General features: G+C 36.2%; 1 protein-coding gene across 8 annotated transcripts in view; it reads left to right on the top strand.

The window, feature by feature from the left end:
- The window catches only part of SLC38A4 (solute carrier family 38 member 4), a 67,891-nt gene extending 45,765 nt beyond the window's left edge, over positions 1-22,126 (top strand). For 7 of the 8 annotated variants that reach the window (XM_037997231.2, XM_073020649.1, XM_008002975.3 and 4 more), the window contains 12 exons: positions 1,168-1,241; positions 1,711-1,803; positions 6,255-6,336; positions 6,422-6,504; positions 6,615-6,673; positions 7,505-7,780; positions 7,913-7,992; positions 9,305-9,405; positions 11,139-11,263; positions 16,902-17,046; positions 17,925-18,022; positions 19,855-22,126. In XM_037997231.2, the coding sequence (XP_037853159.1) occupies positions 1,168-1,241; positions 1,711-1,803; positions 6,255-6,336; positions 6,422-6,504; positions 6,615-6,673; positions 7,505-7,780; positions 7,913-7,992; positions 9,305-9,405; positions 11,139-11,263; positions 16,902-17,046; positions 17,925-18,022; positions 19,855-19,956 (1,318 nt within the window). In that variant the 3' untranslated portion in view covers positions 19,957-22,126. The other variant, XM_037997232.2, reaches the window with a different exon arrangement.
- The last annotated feature ends 1,144 nt before the right edge of the window (positions 22,127-23,270 follow it).

Raw genomic sequence — 23,270 nt, 5'->3', positions numbered from 1 at the left:
AGTAGCACAGACTGGGTTAAGCTTTCTCTCTTAATTTATAGCAAGTGACACAGTATTTTATTGGTTTTACTCTTAGTATTTTCTGCCAGAGAAAGCATATGTTTAGAACGCAGGGAATGCACATTATTTTTCCAGGGAACAAAATTATATAATCTGAATTACATTATTCCTTAAAAAGGGTTAAGTTCATAACGCATATGGAAAATTATAGGAATAAGTCATTGGTTAGTTCTGGCAGACATACTTCATGGAAAATAAGAGCACAATATAGCTACAGGGGTTATAAAATTTATAATTCATGGTCCAAATGTACATTTGTACTACTGATTTCACTGGGAACTACCAAAGGATTAGATCAATTGTGGGGAAAGTGTATTTTTTTAAAATAAACAAAGATAAAGAATTTTTTCTGAATTCGAGGTAAAAGTTGGCATTGTTTCTCCATTTATTATGTAGATGCTTCTATCAACATTCTTATTTTTGCGCTCCAAATCTTAGATTTGGAAAAACACCAATCAGTATAAACATAAAGAAACCATACATGGATGTGCGGGTCCTGACACCAGAAGTGACTCTGAAAGAAAAAAAAAAAAAAAGGAATTTTCCTGCCCCATCCTTAGCTTTCTCTATTATATATGCAACTGCCTGCCCCTCTAGCTTACAAAGTACTTTGTTATCTAATGCACAGGATCAGCAGTAATGCAGCTCACACTACATACTTTGGCTTTTGGATTCCTAGATTTCAGATTAAGGTTTAGTCAGATTATTGAATAGCCCTTTAATTCTAAGTGCTGATGTGAATATCATGCAAATATGATGTACATATTCCCATGTGCTGAGTAAGTAGATGTAGCATTTGCTAATTTTGCTACACACTTAGCATCTAAGTTGTGAACCAGATTCTACAACGGGGTAACATCTAAAAAAAAAAAGTTAGGGACTTCAGGTAGTAGATTTGGACATGTAAAATACAGCACATTCTATTTCTATGACTTTAAAGGGTATGTGTAGAGTTCTGAAAAGAATTTCTCAGCCTCACCCAAATCCACATACTTTTGGAAAGTCTATAATTGAAAAGATGAATGTGATCGTTTATTGTAACATCTAACAAAATTACATTTTATTTATTATAGAAACTTTATTACCTACTCTCTCTTCCCTTTACAGAATCATGCTGCTTGCTGTGGCAATATTATCATTGTATTCAGTTCACCTTTTATTAAAAACAGCAAAGGAAGGAGGTATGCTACCACTTGAGTTCAACACATTCTATTTTAATTCTCATAAAAGAGTATTTCAGTCTGTTGCTTCATAACCTTAGGATGATTGTAGTCAGTTTCACATTTCGTTTTCTTCTGAGCCCAGTGACACAATCTCTCAGTGCTTTTAGTTGTTTGGGCAAGTGAGAGGCAGGAGGGAAAGTTAACTGAATCAGGTTCAAGACAAATAGAAAAAGAGAAATTTCTGACATATGATAGAAGTAACTGTTTTGATTTGCTACATGCAGTTAAAATAAATAAAGCCATTGATTCTTGTTTGGAGAACATTTTGATATATTGCTTATTGGTTTTTGAGGTTGCAACTTTTGGGCGTATAATTTCTATATGATGTTTATTTACATGTTTGAGACTCCATTGTGGAATTATATGACAAAATATTTTAGTCGTTAAAACAATCTTTTTAACAAAGCTATTTTATCTTTGATTGTAGGGTCTTTGATTTATGAAAAATTAGGAGAAAAGGCATTTGGATGGCCGGGGAAAATTGGAGCTTTTGTTTCCATTACAATGCAGAACATTGGAGGTAGGGGATATACTTTTCAATGGATCATGCAAACTTTCTATAGCATGTTCAGTAAATAAGAAAACTTACAGCAATGAACAGGCACTTCAGATACAGAAAAATTGCTACTTATAGTTCTTAAATTTTAAAACTATAGTTTCTTAAATAGATTTGTGTCCCTCTTTAATTAAAAACAGCAATATCTAAGAATGAAATAACATATAAAACCCTGCCAATTGAATTCCAGAATTAAAATATAAAATAAAAGCTTTCTTGATTTTTAATGTTATTACAACATGAATTGTTGCTCTTAAAAATCGAAGAATTTGTGCTTATTTCTGTCATTGCCAAAACGGTTGACGTTTTCTATATGTGATTGAGTTCATTTTACAAAACTGAAAAGTGAGTGTCTGGGGGAACATGGCGAAATGCTGTGGTCCTTGAAACGCAGCCTGCACTGAGCCAGCCCACCAGACAGTCTCTAGAAGTTTACTAAGGCAAATGTCTGGCTAGGCATCAGATGCACTATAAACCCAGGTTTGTTGAGTCTATGGATTATTATAATTCTCACTGAATTATCATTTCCAGTGTAGGACCTAGAAATATATATATTTTTAACAGTGTTCTCTCATTGGTGTGTTTGCCCACCAGCTTCATACGGTTTCTGTTGTGTCTTTGGCCCTCAGAAGGCATCCAGACCCATATTTCAGATGTCCCGCTGGCTGCTTCCTGGCACACGGTCCCAACCATCTCCCCACATAGTGACACTTAGTCCCTCTCCTCCTACCCAGTCCCTAAACCTGCTATTCTATTTCTCTGATCTTTCCTTCCTCAGTGAATACCACCAGCAGTCATCCAGTTTCTGAGGACAGACATCCGGATGTTAGCGTAAACCTTTCCTTTTCCCCAACTCTGCATGTCCAATCAAATGCCAAATTCTGCTCATTTGATCTCTTACTTATCTCTTGAATCTCTCCTCTCTGTCCATCCACATGGCCACAGATGATCACCATTTTTAGCTCAGACTATTGCAGTAGTCTTCTAGCTGGTCTTCCTGGCTTGAGTTTTCCCTGCTCCCAGATAAACTCTAATTTGTTCTCCCGATAAACTTTCTCAAATTTAAGTCTGTTTCTACTTTTGTCGTGCATAAAATTCTTCAGCATGCCCTCATTATTTTCAAGGTAAAACTTAAATTCACTGGACTGACACAGGATTTTCGTCTAGTTCTTCTGCTTATCTTTCTAAACCTTTCCTAGCAATGCCCATATCTATCTATCTATCTATCTATCTATCTATCTATCTATCTATCTATCTCTATCTATCAATTTATCCATCATCTATACCCTACATGTCCTGTGTCAAACCATAACAAATTATATTTAGTCCCCTAACAGTACAATTTTAATATTTTAAAAAATCATCCATGCCTTCTTTTCACAGGCAATTTTCTCCCCTTGAATGTCTCTCGAAGTCCTCCAACCCTAACACACACACATACACACACACAAACATTTTCTCTCTCACTTTGCTCACCTGGCCTATCGCTTCTCTAGACTGTTAAATACTAGTTCCTCTGGGTTCTCGTGGTCCTGTTTGTATGTATCTGATATGTAACTGTTTTCTAAAGGATATTTTAAAACACTTGAGTAGAGAATAAGCTTTTGGAGTCTGATGGACCTGAATTTGAGTCTGTTTCTGTCACTATCTGTGACCTTGGGAAGATCACTTTACTCCTTCGCCTAATTGTTTCATGTATAAAATTACCTTATAAAGGCCATTGTGAGGATGAAATAAGGTAACATATGGCACATAGTAAGTGTTCTGTATATGCTTCTCTCCTCCCTGGTTCTCTGCTTCCATATCCGTGTCTCTGGAGTTGCCGGAATAATTTTTTAAATAGGCATTTTAAAAAATTATAAAACAAATACATGATGATTGTGAAAAACTAAAACACTATGTAAATATATAAATTACCAAGAAAAGTTTGTGTCAGTCACCCTCAGAAATAACTACTCATAGGTTTTCCCTTATGCCTAATTCGACAAATACATTGATTATTGTTAGTGTTGGATCATCTTATGATACCGATTTTCAGCTTTCTTTTTAAATTTAATAATATGCCTTGAATATATTTGCATGTTATTCTTTTTAATGATTTTTGAGGTTTCCATTACACAGATGTGCCATAATTGGTTTACAGTATCCTTATTGAGGAACAGTTCGATTGTTTCTAATTTTTCACTGTTATAAAAATGCTACAATAAATAAACTTGCACAGAGATCTTGCAAACAGGCAACCCATTTTAATAAATAAATTCACTGGAGTTATCGAGGATTTCTGGAATGCAGAAATTTCTTTAGTAATCTAACTATACTCGCCCTGATAATGGATATTTGGTAAGCAGATAAATAAAATTCAGCCATATCTTAATGATTTGTGCTTAAAGAATTTTTTTTTATATGTTAAGACTACAATCTTGGGTAGAATTTGACAGTAATATCAGAATGGTCTCATTTTACTGGTTTGGAGCCATATGCATATTAGCCCCCCAAATCCCAACAAATAGACCACTTTACATTTGTTTCGAACTCTCAGACTTATTAAGGTTTAAAGTATCAACCTTTTCATAGGATTGCCTTATAGTTGGTCTAATTTAACAATAACCAGGTATTAGCATAATTAACCCTGAACTCAACAAGCTGAGTGGCAGCAGCATCAGCAATGGTTCAAAGTATAGCCACTACTATGCTTCTAAATAATGGAATAAACTTTAAAGCGGTCTCTGGGTCAAGCCGCACACAAGTAAGAGGTGTGACTTTAAGGGAGTAAGATGAAATGTTATAACGTCACCCCAGAAAAAATGCCCTCACTTTGGTTACTTTATTTGATTAGTTGATATTTGGTGTAAGAGAAATCTCTCGTATTTCTGTATTTAACAACTCTACATTTAGAACATTTAATTTTCTCAATCCCCTAAAAAATTAACATTTACTGCAGATGTTTTCACATTAACAGATTAATGTCTGGATTATTCTGAATTTTTGAAGATCAAACACGTTAACATCACTGACATCACTGAAAATCAGCAATTAATAGCTCTAACATTGAATGGTACCATACCAAGACAGCTAATCAGAAATATCTCCTGTGTTCACACTCTGTATGATTTAGCTTTAGCCAAGGTCTTTGCAAAGATTAACCAGATAATGTGTACAGAAGATACATCTGCTATTGTAAAAATTGTTTCACTTGACAGTAGAGAAGAAGCACCAGCCCTTCTGTTTTAGATGTAGTCCGTCCTTTTCAAGCTGTGTTTTTGTGGACATGTCAACTTAACATCTTGGAGTTTTTATATCTCCGTCGGTGGAATGAGAATAACAACATATATCTTGTCATCTCACAGGGTTTTTCAGATGATCAAATGAAATAATGTGCAGGACTAAACAATGTGGGAAATTATTATCACCACTGTTACTTTCATTTGAAGTGAAGAAAATATTTTTAAACTCAGTAGTTTAATTTAAAATTTAAGTGTGTGTTTTAAAGTGCCTGTCAGCAAAAATTCACTGGAAGGATGTAGGACACACTTAAAGTTTTCATGTAAAATTTGTGAGTTCTGTTTTTAACTGAATCTTTTGGCCATGTGTCAACAAATTAGCGTTATCCTTCACCAAATGGATGGGCTTGAAAAAGGCATGATGCAGCGAAATTGTAATGTTATGCATATGAATACATATTCATTTTTTCAGGGAGAGGGCTTGTGGATTTCATCAAGAAATCTTTCACAAGAGTAGATAATGACTCATATATCACTTACCTAGATGCTCATGAAATTTTGCCACTTTATATAATTCCTTAGTTGGCCAAAAGGAGAGTAAGATGAAGTGGGGGTGGGGAACTTCTCTGACAAAGATGGAGAGAAGTTGTCATCTCTTGTATTCTTTTATCAATCCAGGAAGACTTTGGTTCCGACAATAAGTGGTCTGAGACTTTGTGTGCTCCTCAGACAGAACCCAGAGGACTAGATATGTGCCCATCTGCAGAAAACCAGAAGGGATGTATTGACTCTGCAGATCTGCCCTTTGATTCTGCCATCTCTCAGCTGGCCATGCCTTTTGTTGCCAGACTACTGCCCAAGTTATAGACACTAACACAGGCACATTGAGTATGAGCTATGATGATTTATAACTAATGAGGGCAGAACCTTAAAACTGCAGCTTCACTGTAAACTTTGGAGCTGGCTTTAACACAGAATCAGCCCTGATACTGTCAACAAAGGTCCACCTGCAAAAGCTAGAGGGTCAAATGTCTATCTTGGAAGAGAACTTGGAAGCAGTGCCAAATACACAGTGAGTTTTTTTTCCATTTGGGGGATTAGATGTTCATCTTACTTATCCCAAATGTCATAACTTGCTTGCATGTGACTTCAGTGCTATCCACACCATCTAAGCTGTCACATTTTCCATTTTAGCAATGTCAAGCTACCTCTTTATCATTAAATATGAACTACCTGAAGTAATCAGAGCATTCATGGGACTTGAAGAAAATACTGGGTATGTCTTATGTTCCCTCTGTGACATCAAGTGACTCATTCTACTTGGTCTTTTCTGATTCTAAATACTTGTCTCTCTCTTCTAGAGAATGGTACCTCAATGGCAACTACCTCATCATATTTGTATCTGTTGGAATTATTCTTCCACTTTCACTCCTTAAAAATTTAGGTAAAGATATTTTCTAACTGGAAATATTTTTATTTTTATTTCACATTTAAATAGGTAAGCTAATTGTAGATGCCATATTCACCTTCCAAAATGCTTCTTCTAACTTCTAGGTTATCTTGGCTATACCAGTGGATTTTCTCTTACCTGCATGGTGTTTTTTGTTAGTGTGGTAAGTGACGTGATGACATGACCCTTGTAGGCTGGTTAGCATAAGATTCTTCCTGTGCCTAAATTAGTGTCCTCATTTTGTTCAAGCACTTCACTAATATGAAATAGTTCTTGTATCACAAGTGATTTTCTTGTAGACTAATTTAGAACAAAAAAAGAGCAGCTACAATTTAAAGATAGTTGAGGTAGAACATCAAAGCTACCACTAATGGTTTGGTCTAAGCACACTGGTTATATATTGGATAAAAAGGAACACTTCAAGCAAGAACATGACAATAATCTGGTATTTAGAACAGTAGAGAAGAATCCCAGAAGAGAAAGAAGAATGCTACAGCCATATTCACATGAATCAGCCATTCTCTCTTACACATTCTACCCATTAAGACAGGACAAGGACAGTGGAATTAAAGAACTCCTCCTCTCCAGGCCCCTGACAAAAGAGGGAATTTCTTGCACTATCATGAATGCCAAAATTTACAAAGCATTTCCCCAAAGAGGTAAAGGAGAAGGAAAGAAGGTTTTGAAGGCCCATGTCACTTTAGTTTGAAGAAATAATGAAGTGATCATCTTTCTCATGGAAGGGCATGAAGGAGGGTGGGAAGGATTCATTCAAAATATTGTCCTGTTAACTGTAAGAGGCAGAGCTGCCAATCACAGCTCCAACTCTTCCCTTAGAACAGAGGTTAGAGGGAGTTTACTTTGTCCATTAGTCTAAAAGGAATGCCTAACTGAGCTCCCTCACACCCCACCCCGTAAGCCACACATATGGATTCTTATTTCATTGTTTTTTCTCAAAAAGCTGATTTTTTTCTTTTTTAATGACTGAGTCTAGGTGATTTACAAGAAATTCCAAATACCCTGCCCTCTACCTGTTTTGGATCACAGTGTTGGAAATCTGTCATTCAACAACACGCTTCCAATGCATGTAGTAATGTTACCCAACAACTCTGAGAGTTCTGATGTGAACTTCATGATGGATTACACCCACCGCAATCCTGTGGGGCTGGATGAGAACCAGGCCAAGGGCTCTCTTCATGACAGTGGAGTAGAGTATGAAGCTCATAGTGATGACAAGTGTCAACCTAAATACTTTGTATTCAACTCCCGGGTAAGTGAGAGGTCCAGGCTTCTAATGAGTACAGTTATGTGTTTTCTAAGTTTTTATTCAATAAACTAAGATGGCCTGAGATCACCATCTATGTTGGAATGCTAAACACGTGGTGTTGTCTTTGTTTTTCAGACGGCCTATGCAATTCCTATCCTAGCATTTGCTTTTGTATGCCACCCTGAGGTCCTTCCCATCTACAGTGAACTTAAAGAGTAAGGCAGCCATCATTTTAGCATTCTAATTTGCTTTGAAAATCTGCTCATATGTTCAAGGTTCTTTAAGAGGAAACACAGTTTATAGCCTCCTCTTCAGAGAAAATATGTACTCCACCCACCCTCAGTAACATGCTTTAATCGGAAAGGTGGGAATCAGCCCACCACAGCACTACCTTATTTGCTTCTTTCTCTCCTTTCTCTCCACCATAATGGTTCAGGGGAGGGGTTCATGGCAGGTGGACAAGGAGCCGATGGTTGTAATAATTTTGGCAGGTGTTGGGAATTGAAATTTAAATTTTGTTAGGAAGAAGTGATGTCAGCTGGACTAGAAATGAAAACACCCATGACGACCAAAACTTACGGTTGGGGGCAGCCTCGATAAGCCACTGATGTCATTTACAGTCAGCGCCTAAGCCTTGTCTACAACAGATTCATTACAAGAGATGCGCCAATATCTGTCCTTTGTTGTCTTATTTGTACGATAGAGTCACTGGCTAGAAAATCTTGTTTCTTCCAGCTGATGGTCTGTGATTCGTTTGTATTCTTTTCCCTTTGAAGTTGTTGGTATTTGCTTGGGAACAAAGGATATGAACTCATTAGAGCTGTTTTCCTCTTTCCCTTAAGGAAGGGTATTATATAATAATTCTCAACTTCTTTAATCTAGACATCAGTAACCTCAGTCTTCATTCTCACTAAATAGCAAAACTTTTCCCATCAATTCTGATTTACCTCATAAAAAATTTCAGAACACTTTCAAGTATTTTGGAGTCTTTGATTTACTTTGAAAATCACGTGTAGCAGTTACTCCAGAAGCCTGACAATTGATCTTTGGCAGTCAGGTTCCCTCTAGAATGATTTCCAGAAGCTTTTCAGGTAACAATGTCAGGATTCCCAGTAGTCTGGACTCTTGGCAGTAGTACTTTGCTGACTCTCATAGGTTCTTTTCCTCATCTAAAGTCATGTCATTATGAAATGCAAAAACTTTCTATGTTAGAAGCCTGTTTGATCTTTATGTTAATTACATTCTTATTCAGTGGGCAGGCTTACTGACCGACATGAAGTAGACTATTCCTCTTCTAGGGAAATGATTGTTTTTAAGACTGAAGGAGTAGTGTTTAAGAAAAATGGAAATGAATCCTCATTAGCTCTCTAAGACAAATTTAAATCAGCTATAAGTTTATGTACTAGAAATATGTCTTCACGATGAACAATACAGATACACTTTTTTATTCATTATTTTAATTTTGAAAAGTGATTTTTTTTTTTTGTAAGTCTAAAAAACAAAGCTTGGTGTTCTTTATTTTTCCAGTCGGTCCCAGAGAAAAATGCAAACAGTGTCAAATATTTCCATCACGGGGATGCTTGTCATGTACCTGCTTGCTGCCCTCTTTGGTTACCTAACCTTCTATGGTAGGTCACTCTGTGAAAGTCATTCTCTATGTGCAAATCCTTGTTAGGCTGATCCTTGACCTGGGTAGGTATGATTTTTTTAATTGCCTTCTATAAGCATGATCTATAGATGACACATATTCAATTAATATACTATTTTAGCTTTGTCACTTGACCTGAGGAAATGGGGCCTGATTCAGCCTGGCTAACAAGTTACAACAATTTGTGAATTAACACATATTTTATAAAAAATATCCCTCAAGTGAAATTATTTTCCTTTAGGGATAGATGATATTTCTTTGGCTAGACTCCATAGTCCAACTCAGGCTAGAAGTAACGAGAATGAATCCACTTGCATGTGATAAAGCTCCTTTGATGGAAGTATTAACTGCCAAGCAAATGGCAGGGAAACTGCCAGGTCCTCAAGTTTCAACTTGCCTCCTATTTACCAGTCAAATCAAATTTGGGAGCTTGGGACTTTAGCTAAAATTTCTGACACATCCATTCTATTTTGTTATACCAAATGATTTCCTAAGAAAGAGGACATGACAGAATTTCCTTTAATCTGAGAATGCACTACCAAAAAAAAAGTGACTGTGACCACATTAGATTATGCCTGCAACATTTCCTCTCTGGCATCTTAACAGTTCACAGAGGGAATAGGATTGTACTCCCTCCATGAAGTGTGGCCACATATACAGATTTCTTGGAATCACGTTATTGACCTGGTAGCATATGTTTACATGAATCAGTGTATCAATATAAATATATGTTCGTATAAGCCTCGTTTTAAGGTTTTTAACTTAATGTTTTTTTCCTACTGACTTGGTAAATTGAATTGAAGGTATGACAAATTGTGGAGGAGAGATTCAGGGGTAGGCCACCATTTGCTTAGGTTTTCTTTCTATTTGACTAATATTTGACTATTAACCAAACATGTGCTTTAGATTGGGCATTAACTTTTTGCTGGTTGTGAAATAATGAATGTCAAGGTCAATGCTACTGAAGGTATTTTCACTCCTTTTTGTCTGATCTTGAGGTGGAAATCCAACTACATTTGATTCCATAAATATTTCCTTGTTATTTGTGTTTGGAATCCTGAATGAATGTGTTTTCAAGTAGGGCAGCATCTTCATCTTAGAGTAGTATCTACTGGGAGACCCTATAAAGATTATACTAATTTATCCCTGCATGTTACTTATACTTATTTTAAGGAGTTTCATAAGACAAGCAAAAACTTGAAAAAGCCCAAAAATATCTGTTTTAGGGTGGTGATGTAGTCATAGTTGTTGAGCTTGAAAAAATGGTAGCAATCATTCATCCTAGAGTTTATACACTGGCTTTGTAAACTGCATCAGGAGTGGCTGCACAGGTTGGGGCAGGGGAGGTGGTAGGCTGGGAAAGAGAAGATATGGGGCCTGGGCCTCTCATCCCCTTCAACAAGAACACCTTAGTCTTTGTCTGATTTGTAATTGCTTCTGTACAGCAGAGATAGATGTATCACAATGTAAATGAGCTTGAGAGGCTCTTTATTTTGTATTATAGCTTCTGCAACTTTATAAGCTTCAGGACCTCTTTGTTTATTTGAATGAAGGTTGCATAGCTAATGAGCTCAGAGGCAAGACCAGAGGTGCCTGGATTCCCAAACCTAGGTCTTTTCCTCTATTCTGTGTTCTCTCTATAAAATGTTGCCATAAGTGACCCGTGCTGATTTGACAACACCAAGCGGGCTCATTCTCTTCTTCCTGATGTAGGAGAAGCTGAAGATGAATTACTTCATGCCTACAGCAAAGTATATACATTCGACATCCCTCTTCTCATGGTTCGCCTGGCAGTCCTTGTGGCAGTAACACTAACTGTGCCCATTGTCCTGTTCCCAGTAAGTACATAAGACTTTGATGAAAGAAACCTACTTGACCCCATAAATTAGCACATGTGTTCTACCTTCATTTTGATTTAATTATAGGGTGAGTTTGCAATTGCAATGCCTGAGGATATTGTTATTTTCCTATAGCATTTTGAGCCACTTAAAATTGGCCATTTAATGTGCAGATAGAGCAAGTAGTTTCAGGTGATATTTTTACAGTGTAGAAAAAAATCATAAAACTTATTTTTAAACTCAAATTTGAAAAGTGGAGCTTGAGCTTCCATCTTGTGGATTAGTAAAACTGAGTAGGAATTCATATAACTTCGGAACCTTGAAAGCCAAAACCATGTTAACTTTCAAATCATGTTGAATTTCATCACAGTTTTGAAGGCATTTCATTTTTTTTCCAGTTTGTCATGCTGCAATAATATCCAAAAGTTGCCTTATTTAACCTGACGCCTTGAAGGCTAATGAAAAGGGGATTCATGTTAAGTAAATTATATACCAGAAAAAAATTTTTCAAAAAACAGTTATGCTATCTATCACATATCTCTTTCACATGCGGCCTCTGCCAGACTCACACTAGGTCACCCCTTCCTGGCATTTGTCATTGGCGTCAGTTTGTTCTGAGATCCCAGAGCAGAGCTGGTAGTGAAAATTTGGGCTGTGCGAGTTAAAACCACCACCTAAGGATAAACACAGGTCTTCACCCTCCTGCCAACTCCTCTTTCATAAACACTGAATTTACTCATTCATTTGAGGGGGAAAAAAATAAGTGACACAGTAACCAGCACTGTCCTGGACATAGTGTTCCATACAGGGCTGGCATATGAAGACTATTTCTATAATGACACTGTGGTCACTTTAAATGCAGCTTGTGTGCTGAAATATATTTTGGCACATTCCTTTTTCATGAGTGCATGAAATCAGATCCGTATTACTATGGTGGCTAATATTTTACTCTTAAATCATGTCTTGCCCCTAATATATCTGAAAGTATTTCAGATGACATACACATAGCTTTAGCCTAAAATCAGCTCTGTCTTGGGTACAAGACAGAAGATAACTATAAACAGAAGGTATATGATAGGATAAAATTGCCAGGCAAACAACTTCACTGAGAAAATATCTGGAGCCCTTCTTTTAATGTGTAAAAAAAATCACTCACTAAATATTGGCACAGTATAAGCACTCACATCGTTGTAGAATCAAAGCATAAGAAATCTGTAATGTGCTTCTGTATTGCTTTATTCACACTCATATAGTGTTTTCAAACCATGGTCTTAAGGGATTGCCAGAATTGGCCATTGTCACACAGACAGCTGGTAACAGTTCAACCAGCTCATAGCCCAACACTGATGGCTGCAATTATTGTCATGGGAAGTAGAAGTAATTTATTGATGAACATTTCACCTCAGCATGGAAAATCCAAATCTCCCCTTAGAAATTCTTACCCTATGTGAGAAATAAAGCACTGGTATAAATCTGACCATCAGGAACAGCAATAGTGTGTAAACATTAGATGCCATTAGAACTAAAATTGACCATAAGAACCAGAGTTCAGAAAAATGACTAACTGCTATCCTTCATTATGTATTTCCACTCAACATTAGCATTTATAAAACATTTTGAACATTATCCTGTCCTCACCCTTGTAATGTTACATTTAAATAATCTATGTAAGTGCTCCACTGCCCCACAGAGTCATAAGTCTCTGGGACTTGCGGATGTGCACAGTGACTGGCACAGAGGGTGAACTCAGTCGTGCTGGGGAAGAAAAACAGTCTTCAAATGAATCTTGCCTTGTCTTGAAATGTATAAACTGCCTTTTCTAGCAAAAGCATAGACACTCTTTCCCTTGGTGACATGTGAAACGAATTCAGCTGGGTTGAGGATCTGGGCTAAATGAACCAAACCTCCCTATAGATGATGGATACATAGAGAGGGTGACAGAGAGTAGTCCAGCTTCCTTGAGTGGATCTCAATCAAGTCCTCTGAGGCTAAATTCAATTTTTTTTCTTTATTAAAATGATAAAAGTTGTTATTGGTGCTTTTGCTTATTTATTTCATATAACTTAGGGCTCAGATTTTCAATGTGTCAAATGCTGACTCACAGCATGTTCCTCCTGACAGTTTATTTCATTTAAGGAACTCTTGACCAATAAGAAGTTTATTTACTTGCCTTGATATCACCACATATTAATAATAAAACAAATTAAACCTAATCTGGATTAAAATCTATCAGCTTTAGGCATTATTTTGTGTTCTTCTTTCAACATGATAGCTGGGCTCTCTTTCTTAGGACTCTGAGAAGATATGACTGGGGTTTGTTTTTCTCTACTTCATTTATTATCTTTCTTTTCTCCAATCAGGTTAGTTTTTTCCTTCTTAGTAAAAGGTGCATAGTAACTGCTTGTAGGATTTGTTGAACAAGTGAATATATGAAATGAATTAAGATAGTGTTTTCAGTAGCAGCCCAACATTTCTTTCTCTCTTAGTAGTGGGCAGGGTATCTATTATGGAATGGCACCTCCTTCCAGAGGACTGATCATGCCATTTTCAGCTTATGCTTCCCTTTATGCAGTAAAGTTCCCATATTTCCATAAAGAACAGGAAACCAAATAATGTTAATGGATATATCATGAGCACACAGACTCAAATTTCACCTGCTATGCCTTTGAAAAAAGATCCCTAGCTACTTGTATTTCATCTTATAGTTAAAATAATTCTTTTCACTTATGTTGCCTTCAGATCTCCTGTTTTGAAGTATATGTAGATATCGACATAGAAATGCAGCCTATATTGCTATGAACTGCAGTGGAGTAGTGATTCGTAGGTATTTCCAACATCCTTGCCTTAAGCAAACCTGCAAAATCAAAGTGTGAGCTCCGTCTAAACAATGGGAGACGCTTTTTTTTTTTTTTTTTTTTTTTTTTTTTAAAGAGTTAGAGCTAAGACTCTCACTTCCTCCTGTGCCTCCACATTTTTGACCTTCACATTGGGCCCCTGCATCAGAATACAGCACCGCCTAACAGGATCCTGTTCAGGACTCTTGCTCTGGAAATAACAGATGTTTTCTCTAGAGCTGCGTAGACCTTAATGGAATCATTCTGGGTCAGAGGCCCTGGATGGTGCTGGGGACTTCCCCTCACCCACAGCATCTGACCCACATTTCCAGGTTCCTAGCAACTTGTGTCAGTAAAGAAAAGGGCACATAGCTAAGTGTAAGAGCAGATAAGTTTCGGTGGGAATCAGCAGTGGCTTGCCCTGGCAAAGGTAAACAACTGCTGGGGACTTTTGGTCCTAGGCTCACTCCTCAGGGAAGCACTTTAACATGGAATGACCAGCACGTTTCCTTCCTGATCTTTTCCACCACCACCACCACAAGCCCAGTACCTCCCTCCCTCTTTACTCTGTTGCCCTCTTCAGGAATGCATTGGAAGCCACCTTCAGTTCTGTTTGAAATTTTCTTATTCCTTATTCACAAAGAGGAGGAAGCGTTTGCGTTTACTCCAACCATTCTACCTATTATTCCCATAAACTTTCTGTCCTCTCATATCATCAGGCCAAATGGTAGTCTTTCTGGGAGCCAGGAGACTGCCTTCCCATTCAGAGGCCCTGGACATATAGGACTGCCTCTAACTCACTCGAACTCAGCTTATTGTCCTGAATGCACCATTTTAACAAATGACTACAAAACAAACTGTGACTATTTTCTGAAAATGAACCTATATTTCGTACTTGTTTATTCTATCTGTTTAACACTGTGAAACAAATTAAGTCCTCAAGCACTATGTATATACCATAAAAAGCTTATTTTAAGCCTACCAATTAGACCAGTTTTGACAATATTGAATAAGCACTAAATGCAGATCATAATGAAGAATTATAGGCTACTGAGGAAAACAATATCACACCATTTGCTTTCCTCAGTTTACTTTTCAGAATGAGTTTCATAATGTTCACTAATCCAATTTTTAAAATTCTTTACAACGTTATTCTGAAACTGTTTCCAGAGACTATCTGGTTTGTCATTTTAGAAATGAAATTGCCTTTTCAGCCTAAACAGATGGCTTTAATTTTTGGTGAAGTGGTATGAAAGGAATGTCACATGAGAAATTGCAAGCTATTTAGTTCGAATTTTTTGTCATTCATACATGTTTCAAAATATATTTGACGTTTTCCCTCTTTTAAATGAGTTCCCATCTCTGCACCTTAAGTGACTTCAGAACTAAAATTTCAAAGTGAAAATCAATCACAGCATTTCCAAAAATGTGAACTCCTGGCTTAACCGAAGCATTCACTTACTGGAAAGCTGATAGAGTAATTCCACTAAGTCAAAAAAGTGTCCTCTAAAAGATTCCAAAGATAAGAGTGTTTTCAACTTTGTTAAGCTGTACAAACACAAATGTCACTCCCTCCCTCTGCCCACAGGATCTTTATCCAGTTACAACAGAGTAACTTGAGCAGCTGCTGCAAAGTGAGCCTCTCTTGACCCTTCGCCTACTTATTTCAACTGCTGAAGTAGGGCTGAAATCTGTCAAGGATCCTGAAGGGAAGGAAAAGATTCCTACTATTCAATTTAATTTAAGCTTTTATTGAGTGCCTGCTGCGTGCACAACACTGAGCAAAAAAGTCTGAGGAATGGTTACATTATTAGGTCCTATTCCTTGCCTTTCATAGATTTACAATCTATTGATAGGGAGAGGTACAAAGGAGAGAAAGAGGAAGGAGCAAACACAAAAACGTCAAAACTTTAAGATGCCACCCTAAAATTTTATTTAAAAATGTTAAATAAAATGCAAAATTAAGGAAAACCTGGATTTGTAAAAATTCCTTTCACAATCTTGTGTAAATCAGTTCAGTGCTTGCCCTTAATGTTTCATCCAGTCTGATGAGACATGTTTCATGATCAACAAGGGTTTTACTGTGTTTCTTAATTATGTGTCTTACCTGTTATCTCTTTCTGACTGAGATTATTTTTGACAATAAATTCTGAAAACTAAGGAAGTGAACACATAAAATATTGTCTTATAAAATACGCTAAGGAAAAAATGACACTCCATCTCAAATATCAAAAGTTAGCATCAAGACTGCACAACAAGATGAAAGTACAGTCATGTGTTGCTTAAAAGTGTGGACATATTCTGACAAACGCATCTTTAGGCAATTTTGTCATTGTGCAAGCATCATAGATTGTACTTGCAGCCTAAATGGTGGAGGTTACTATACAGTAAGGCTATATGGCATAGCCTAGTACTCCTGGGCTACAAACTTGTACAGCATGTTACTGTACTGAATAGTGTAAGTACCTGTAACACAATGGTTAAGTATTTGTGTACTCAAACATAGAAAAGGTACAGTAAAAATACAGTATTACAACCTTAGGGTATCACTGTCTTATATGTGGTCTGTTGTTGACTGAAATGACCATACTTAATACCACTGAACTGTACACTTAAAAATGGTTAAGATGGTAAGTTCTATGTTATGTATGCTTTATAATAATAAAACAATTGAAAAAAAAAAGCATCAAGATCTTTTCTGGGAAAAAGAAAAAGAAGGAAAATGCATTAGAGTGATGAGAATATTTGAAATAATAAAGTCAAAAACAAATAAATGATCTTGCCTTTGAACTTTCTTGTTTAAGATTCGTACATCAGTGACCACACTGTTATTTCCCAAAAGACCCTTCAGCTGGATACGACATTTCCTAATTGCAGCCATGCTTATTGCACTTAATAATGTTCTGGTCATCCTTGTGCCAACTATAAAATACATCTTCGGATTCATTGGTGAGTTTCAGAAAGGCTTCAATTCGATCAACCCAAACTCACGCCCCATTAAATGGTGGACAGGGAACCAGTGCTGGGTCATCCAGATCCCCGTCTTTCTCAGGCTCACGGATTCCCTTTATCCCTGCGAGGCTCTGGTGATTGAGCTGGTCACTTTCTCTTCCTCCTAAGTGACACTGGGAGCCACCTTATAGGCCATTTAGTCAAGCTGCTTTTTCTGACAGATGAGGAAACTGACCCTCATAGAAGTCAAGTCATATGCCTTGGTGTGGACCCAGGATTTGGACTTAGGTATTAGCTCTGTCATCAGAAAAAGAGGAAGATAGATTTTTACCTACCAGAAGCTCTCTGATACTACTATGAGTATCAGCTGAACATTAAAAGGTGTCTTCAGAGGAATAGGAGGTTGATTATGTAAAGTGTATTATTAGTATTTCCCATAACTGCATGGTCCATTAATTTCCATTCTACTCATTGAGGGGTTACTTAAATTTTAAACACAATCTAAAACTTTAAAAGAACCATGTGTAGGCAACTTGAAAAGTAAGAGGTGGATAGGGTGTGTCATGAGTTCAGCCGCCTTAGTATGTATTTATATTACTAATCCCCTGTAAATTTGTGTTAAATTCAGCCTCTTGTTGCTCATTATATGTTGCATATACTTATGCAGCTTTGATGTTAGGTACATTTTAATTATCTCTATAAACATATCTTCTCTGAATAAATAGCCAAGATGAGCTTATGTGACTTGAATGTGTGTTTTTAGTGCTAAGTATAGGATAGCTTTATATTTGGTTTGTTTAAAGTGTGTACTGGCATCTCCTTTGCTAAGACCTGCTGGATAAGACATTGACCTTGCCCTGTGTTTGTCTTCTCAGGGGCTTCTTCTGCCACTATGCTGATTTTTATTCTTCCAGCAGTTTTTTATCTTAAACTTGTCAAGAAAGAACCTTTTAGGTCACCCCAAAAGGTCGGGGTAAGTAAACCTTGCAATTTCCCCCATTATTAGTTGTTCTTCCAAGTAATTAGAATAAACTGGAAAATAACATAGTTCAGAAAAATGAATCAATATACAAGAACCAAAAATCAAAAATGTGCTAGGACTCTCTGGTAGCAGAGAAAGGAGATATATTTCTGAAACTCAAATGATTCTACTTCAAATATCAAATATCCTGTGTTAAGTCTGTCATACATGTCAAATAGTAGTAGCCTTTCCCACAGGCACATGAGCTTCAGGCACATAGCAGTGTCCAATACCAAGCTGCTGTTGCACTATCCACAGAAAATCATGCAAGAAGGAATTAGACTCTCTAGCGGTGTTATGGAATAATTGAAATATTTTGGTCATGGTTGTTAGTTTTGCAAAGCCAAAAGAAAGATGTTGCTTTTGTTTTCCCCTCCATAGTGCCTGTTGTCCCTGGTGTGGACTAAGATCCAGCACAGAACCATTCATCGTTCTGTTAACCTCTTTAGATACAAAATACAGTCTTATTAAATCAGGGAGTATACATTTCTTTTCCATAAGACTACTATAGAAACAAATGCTAGAAATAATTGTTTTTCCAGTAAGGAAACACTATCTTTCACTCCTTAATAAAGTCATGTTAAGACTTGAAAATAATATTTCTTACTGAATTACTCTGAATTTTTCCTTTGAAGTCATTTACCTTTGGGATGTTTCGGGGACTTCAGGATAGTTTGGTATCAAAAGGTCCATCCAGCAGCTTGCCCCCAAATTTTAACTCTATGTAGCCCATCTTGCTTGGATTTTTACAGCAGTGTGAACTTGGCAAATTACTTGTCCTGTTTGTGACCTACTTTCAGTTTGGCCAATTGTGAAATGAGTACAATTATCTCCTAGACCCTTTCTAGTGAAAAATTTTTAGTTGCTGCTTTCTTATATGTAGAATTAGGAGGTTTAAGTATGTGATAAAATGTAAGGCCTCTTCTAGTGTTAAAATGTTGAAGAATTTTATATGTAGGTATGTACATATGTCTTTACATATATGTGTGTATATTATATGTATGCACACACACACACATATATACACTTTTTGTTGCCACATCTATTAAGCTTTTGGTTTTGTTTGCTTTATAAAATTAGAATCATATCATATAGGCTATTCTTTTATAACCTGCTCTTTTTCACCTAAAAGATTGTAAGCATTCTCTAGATTATTGAATATTTTTCTGTCCTTTGATTTTTAATAATCACAGGGTATTCCATCTTCTTGACGTACCAAATCAATTAACTGTTACTCCATTGTTGAACCTATAGGTTGTATCTCTCCACTGTATTCATCTTCCTTCTCCAACTAGGATTCGAAATTGACTGATCGGTTAGGCCTGGGCATCTGAGCTATTAAGAATAATATGGCTCGGCCGGGCGCGGTGGCTCAAGCCTGTAATCCCAGCACTTTGGGAGGCCAAGACGGGCGGATCACGAGGTCAGGAGATCGAGACCATCCTGGCGAACATGGTGAAACCCCGTCTCTACTAAAAAAATACAAAAAACTAGCCGGGCGACGTGGCGGGCGCCTGTGGTCCCAGCTACTCGGGAGGCTGAGGCAGGAGAATGGCGTGAACCCGGGAGGCGCAGCTTGCAGTGAGCTGAGATCCGGCCACTGCACTCCAGCCTGGGCGACAGAGCGAGACTCCGTCTCAAAAAAAAAAAAAAAAAAAAAAAAAAAAAAAAAGAATAATATGGCTCAATATATAGATCAGATTGCTATATTATGTAAATAACTAAAAAACAAATTGTACTAAGTATGGTTTCTGTGTTCCTAACAAAGTCTCTCTGAATTACAGGCTTTAATTTTCCTTGTGGTTGGAATCGTCTTCATGATTGGAAGCATGGCGCTCATTATAATGGACTGGATTTATGATCCTCCAAATTCCAAGCATCACTAACACAAGGAAAAATACTTTCTTTTTCTGTTGGAAATGGTTGCAAGTTATACTTCAAAAGACATTTGAATTATCTTGATTGGAATGTTATTCATAGGAAATAACAGGAAGATTCCAAAGACGTTTACCAGTAATATCACTAGGCACCTGCAGAAGAGGAAAATCACTGTTTTTGTCAAGGAAGGTTGTGTGAGTGTTTAAAATAAAACCTGTGGTGCACATTTCTACCCAGGTCTTACTAGAACAATGTGAGATGATGAAGGTGTATTTTTGCTGCTTTACGAGCAGAATAAGGGTAACTGCATGTAACAGTCATCAGATAGTACTCTTTCCCCTGCTGTCTCCTCACCCTGCACTCCCTAAAAAAGTACCAAACATTTGTATTCTCAGAACATCAAACAAAAATGTCCTGGTGGCAAAGCTATCACCATTTAACACCTTCTCTCAGTCTTGCACCAAACTCTCTGGTCTGTTTACTAACAGAGGCAAAAGGCATGTCTTAGGAACGGCTTCTGTAAGGTACATGAATGGTCAGACACCAGTCTAGAGCATCTTACCGTCAACAGCAAAATGTTATTTTGCCCACCCTGTTTGTGACATTGAGTTAGTGACTTCTATATTCAATAGATTTTTTTTTTGGTAAATGTTAAAACATCTATATTTAAATGTTAAAACACTAAATATAGAGAGGGGTTTTATTTCAATCATAGAGCAACAACAAAAATAATGCTTATAGCTAAACTGCCTGTTCATAAAAGCATCTGCTTTTTCATGTTATTTCTAAATCCTCTTGTCATACTTTTGTCATTGAACAATGCTCTCCCTCTCGTCTTCCATCCTCATTCAGAATTTTTAGAAGACCACAATCATGTGGAAATACACTACCCAGTATTGTTTGATACATTTTTATTTGATAAATATTCAGTGCAGGAAACTGTGATTTGCTATATGTTTATGTATATAATCTTATTCTGTAGTCATCAGAATGTTAATGTATGGTACATTTGATTTTTATTTTTTACATGTGTAGTTTTCTGTCTTCACAAAGCATTTATATTTTTTGGGGGTGGGTGCAGGGAATTAAGTTGGTGGGCTCAAAAATCCATTCATATGTATCTGTCTACAAATGTCTGGGGATAATTTAAATTTGAAACCTAAGTTATATATAGTTCGGCAATGCTCTTCTTCAATATTTACAATAATAGGATGATCTACAAGAAAATAAGTTCCTTTTTGCAAATTATTATCAATACTAAAGTTGTTCTTTTAATTTAGCATGTCTAAAATAGGATTTAGTTCAGTTTAACTCACAAAGGTGTTTGTTGACCTTCTTTGGCCATTTAATACAATGTTGAGTGGTTCTCCATAAAAGTGTAAGTGCTAACACTACAAAGAAATGCACACAATCATTCTCATTCACTTCTATAACAAACTTACATAAAATGGATTTAAAAATTCCTACTCACAGCCTAAAATTTCTGGAGCTTACTACTTTTATTTTCAAATCATAGTAAGAACACTTGTGTATTTTATATTTTAGTAAAACCAATTATGAAATACAAGTATCATACATGTATGATAATACTAAATCATATTTCAATAAACTTTCTGGACTGTGCCTAAGAAAATATATTGGTTTTATGCATTATTTTCTAGAGGCATAATACCATAAAATGGTGCACTCTGCTATGGAAATTGAGCATTACTAGAAAGTATCATAACTTTTGAGCTACTATTATTTGAAAAAAAATCTGCCAAATAGCATCAGTAAGAAATATTTACATTTTCACTCGTCTAAAGAGTATACAAAAATAGAAAATGGAAAAAGGTATCTCCTGAATGTTCAAGAGCATCCTATAGTGCCAAATAATAAAGTACCATTTTTTCTTCATAGCCAAGATTAAAATTCATATATACTGCAGGGCAGACATACATATGATAACTTGGGCTGATTAACCCCATTTGTAAACAGATGAAAATTTTATTTTCTTATTTCATTTATAAGATGGCTCAATGTACTGGGAGGCTTCTTTTTTATTACAGAAAGTGTATATTGGTATATAATAAATTAACTTTTCAAATGACTATGATGTGATTTTTGATCTATTGTTAAAAGAATGCTGTGTTATTTGTACATGAAACAAAATTTAAAATCCAAATACTGTCTTTCTTATATTGGTGTATGTTCCCTTTTCATTGTTACCTTTGACACAAAACTAACATTTATAGCCATCATCATGAAAATAATTGCCATCTTATTTTGGCAAAATAGATATTTAATCCTAAATTATTATGATTATAATTTTGGTATAACATGTATACCACTTAGAGTGAATTTGGAAGAAATGAGTCTTTTATGGTTAGTTCAAAAGAATCCATTGAAGATGGAAAATGAGAGAATAGAAGAAACATTTGAATAGTAAAATAAAGAGCAGAGAAAATATGGAGGCAGGGAAAACATGCGAGTCCTAAGGATTGATTATGAATGAACAATTAGGGGCATTGATGAGTCGTAGGGTAAGTATATGCTTAACTTTATAAGAAACTTCCACATAGTTTTCCACAGTGTTTCTACCATTTTCATTTCCACCCATACTACATACGACTTCCATTGACTCCACAGCCCTGATGACATTTGGTGGTGTCTTTTGTACTTTAGCCTTTCTAGTGGGTCTGAAATGGTGACTCATTGTGATTTTCATTTCTGCTTCTCTGACAACTAATGTTGAAAGCTTTTCATGTGTTTAATGGTCACTCATATATCTTCTTTTGTGAAGTGTGTATTCAAATCTTTTGCCCATTTTTAAAATTTAGGTTTTGTCTTTTTATTGTGTATTTGTAGAAGCTCTTTAAATATGGATCTATGTATGTCCTTTGTCAGATTGCTAATACATTTTCCCAGTCTATGGTATGGTTACTTATTTTCCTAAAGGTGTCTTAATTACATCTTCCTGGGGACAGGTCAGTATAGCTCAAAGGTTTGCAATTTATGTCTTAATGAGATAAGATTAATCAGAGTGGTATAGTCATAATTAAATGTTTTGATGTCCTGGGCCTATATAGGTAGGAATGGATCATCAAACCAAGATGCAAAAAAAAAAAAAAAAAAAAAAAAAATAGTACTTAGAAAAACTTATTTTAAATTAAACATCTTTATAAAAGCAAACTAGATCAGCATACATTAAAGCTAGCCACGAGGCAAAAACTATACCAAGAAAAAAATAAAAGAAATTTTAAAAAGAAGCCTCAGAAGCCTCTTGATATGGTAGGGATCTGTGTCCCCACCAAATCTCATGTAGAATTGTAATCTCTAATGT

Source organism: Chlorocebus sabaeus, chromosome 11, assembly GCF_047675955.1.
Source record: "Chlorocebus sabaeus isolate Y175 chromosome 11, mChlSab1.0.hap1, whole genome shotgun sequence".
Taxonomy (NCBI): Eukaryota; Metazoa; Chordata; class Mammalia; order Primates; family Cercopithecidae; genus Chlorocebus; species Chlorocebus sabaeus.
This window is presented reverse-complemented; position numbering and strand designations above follow the sequence as displayed.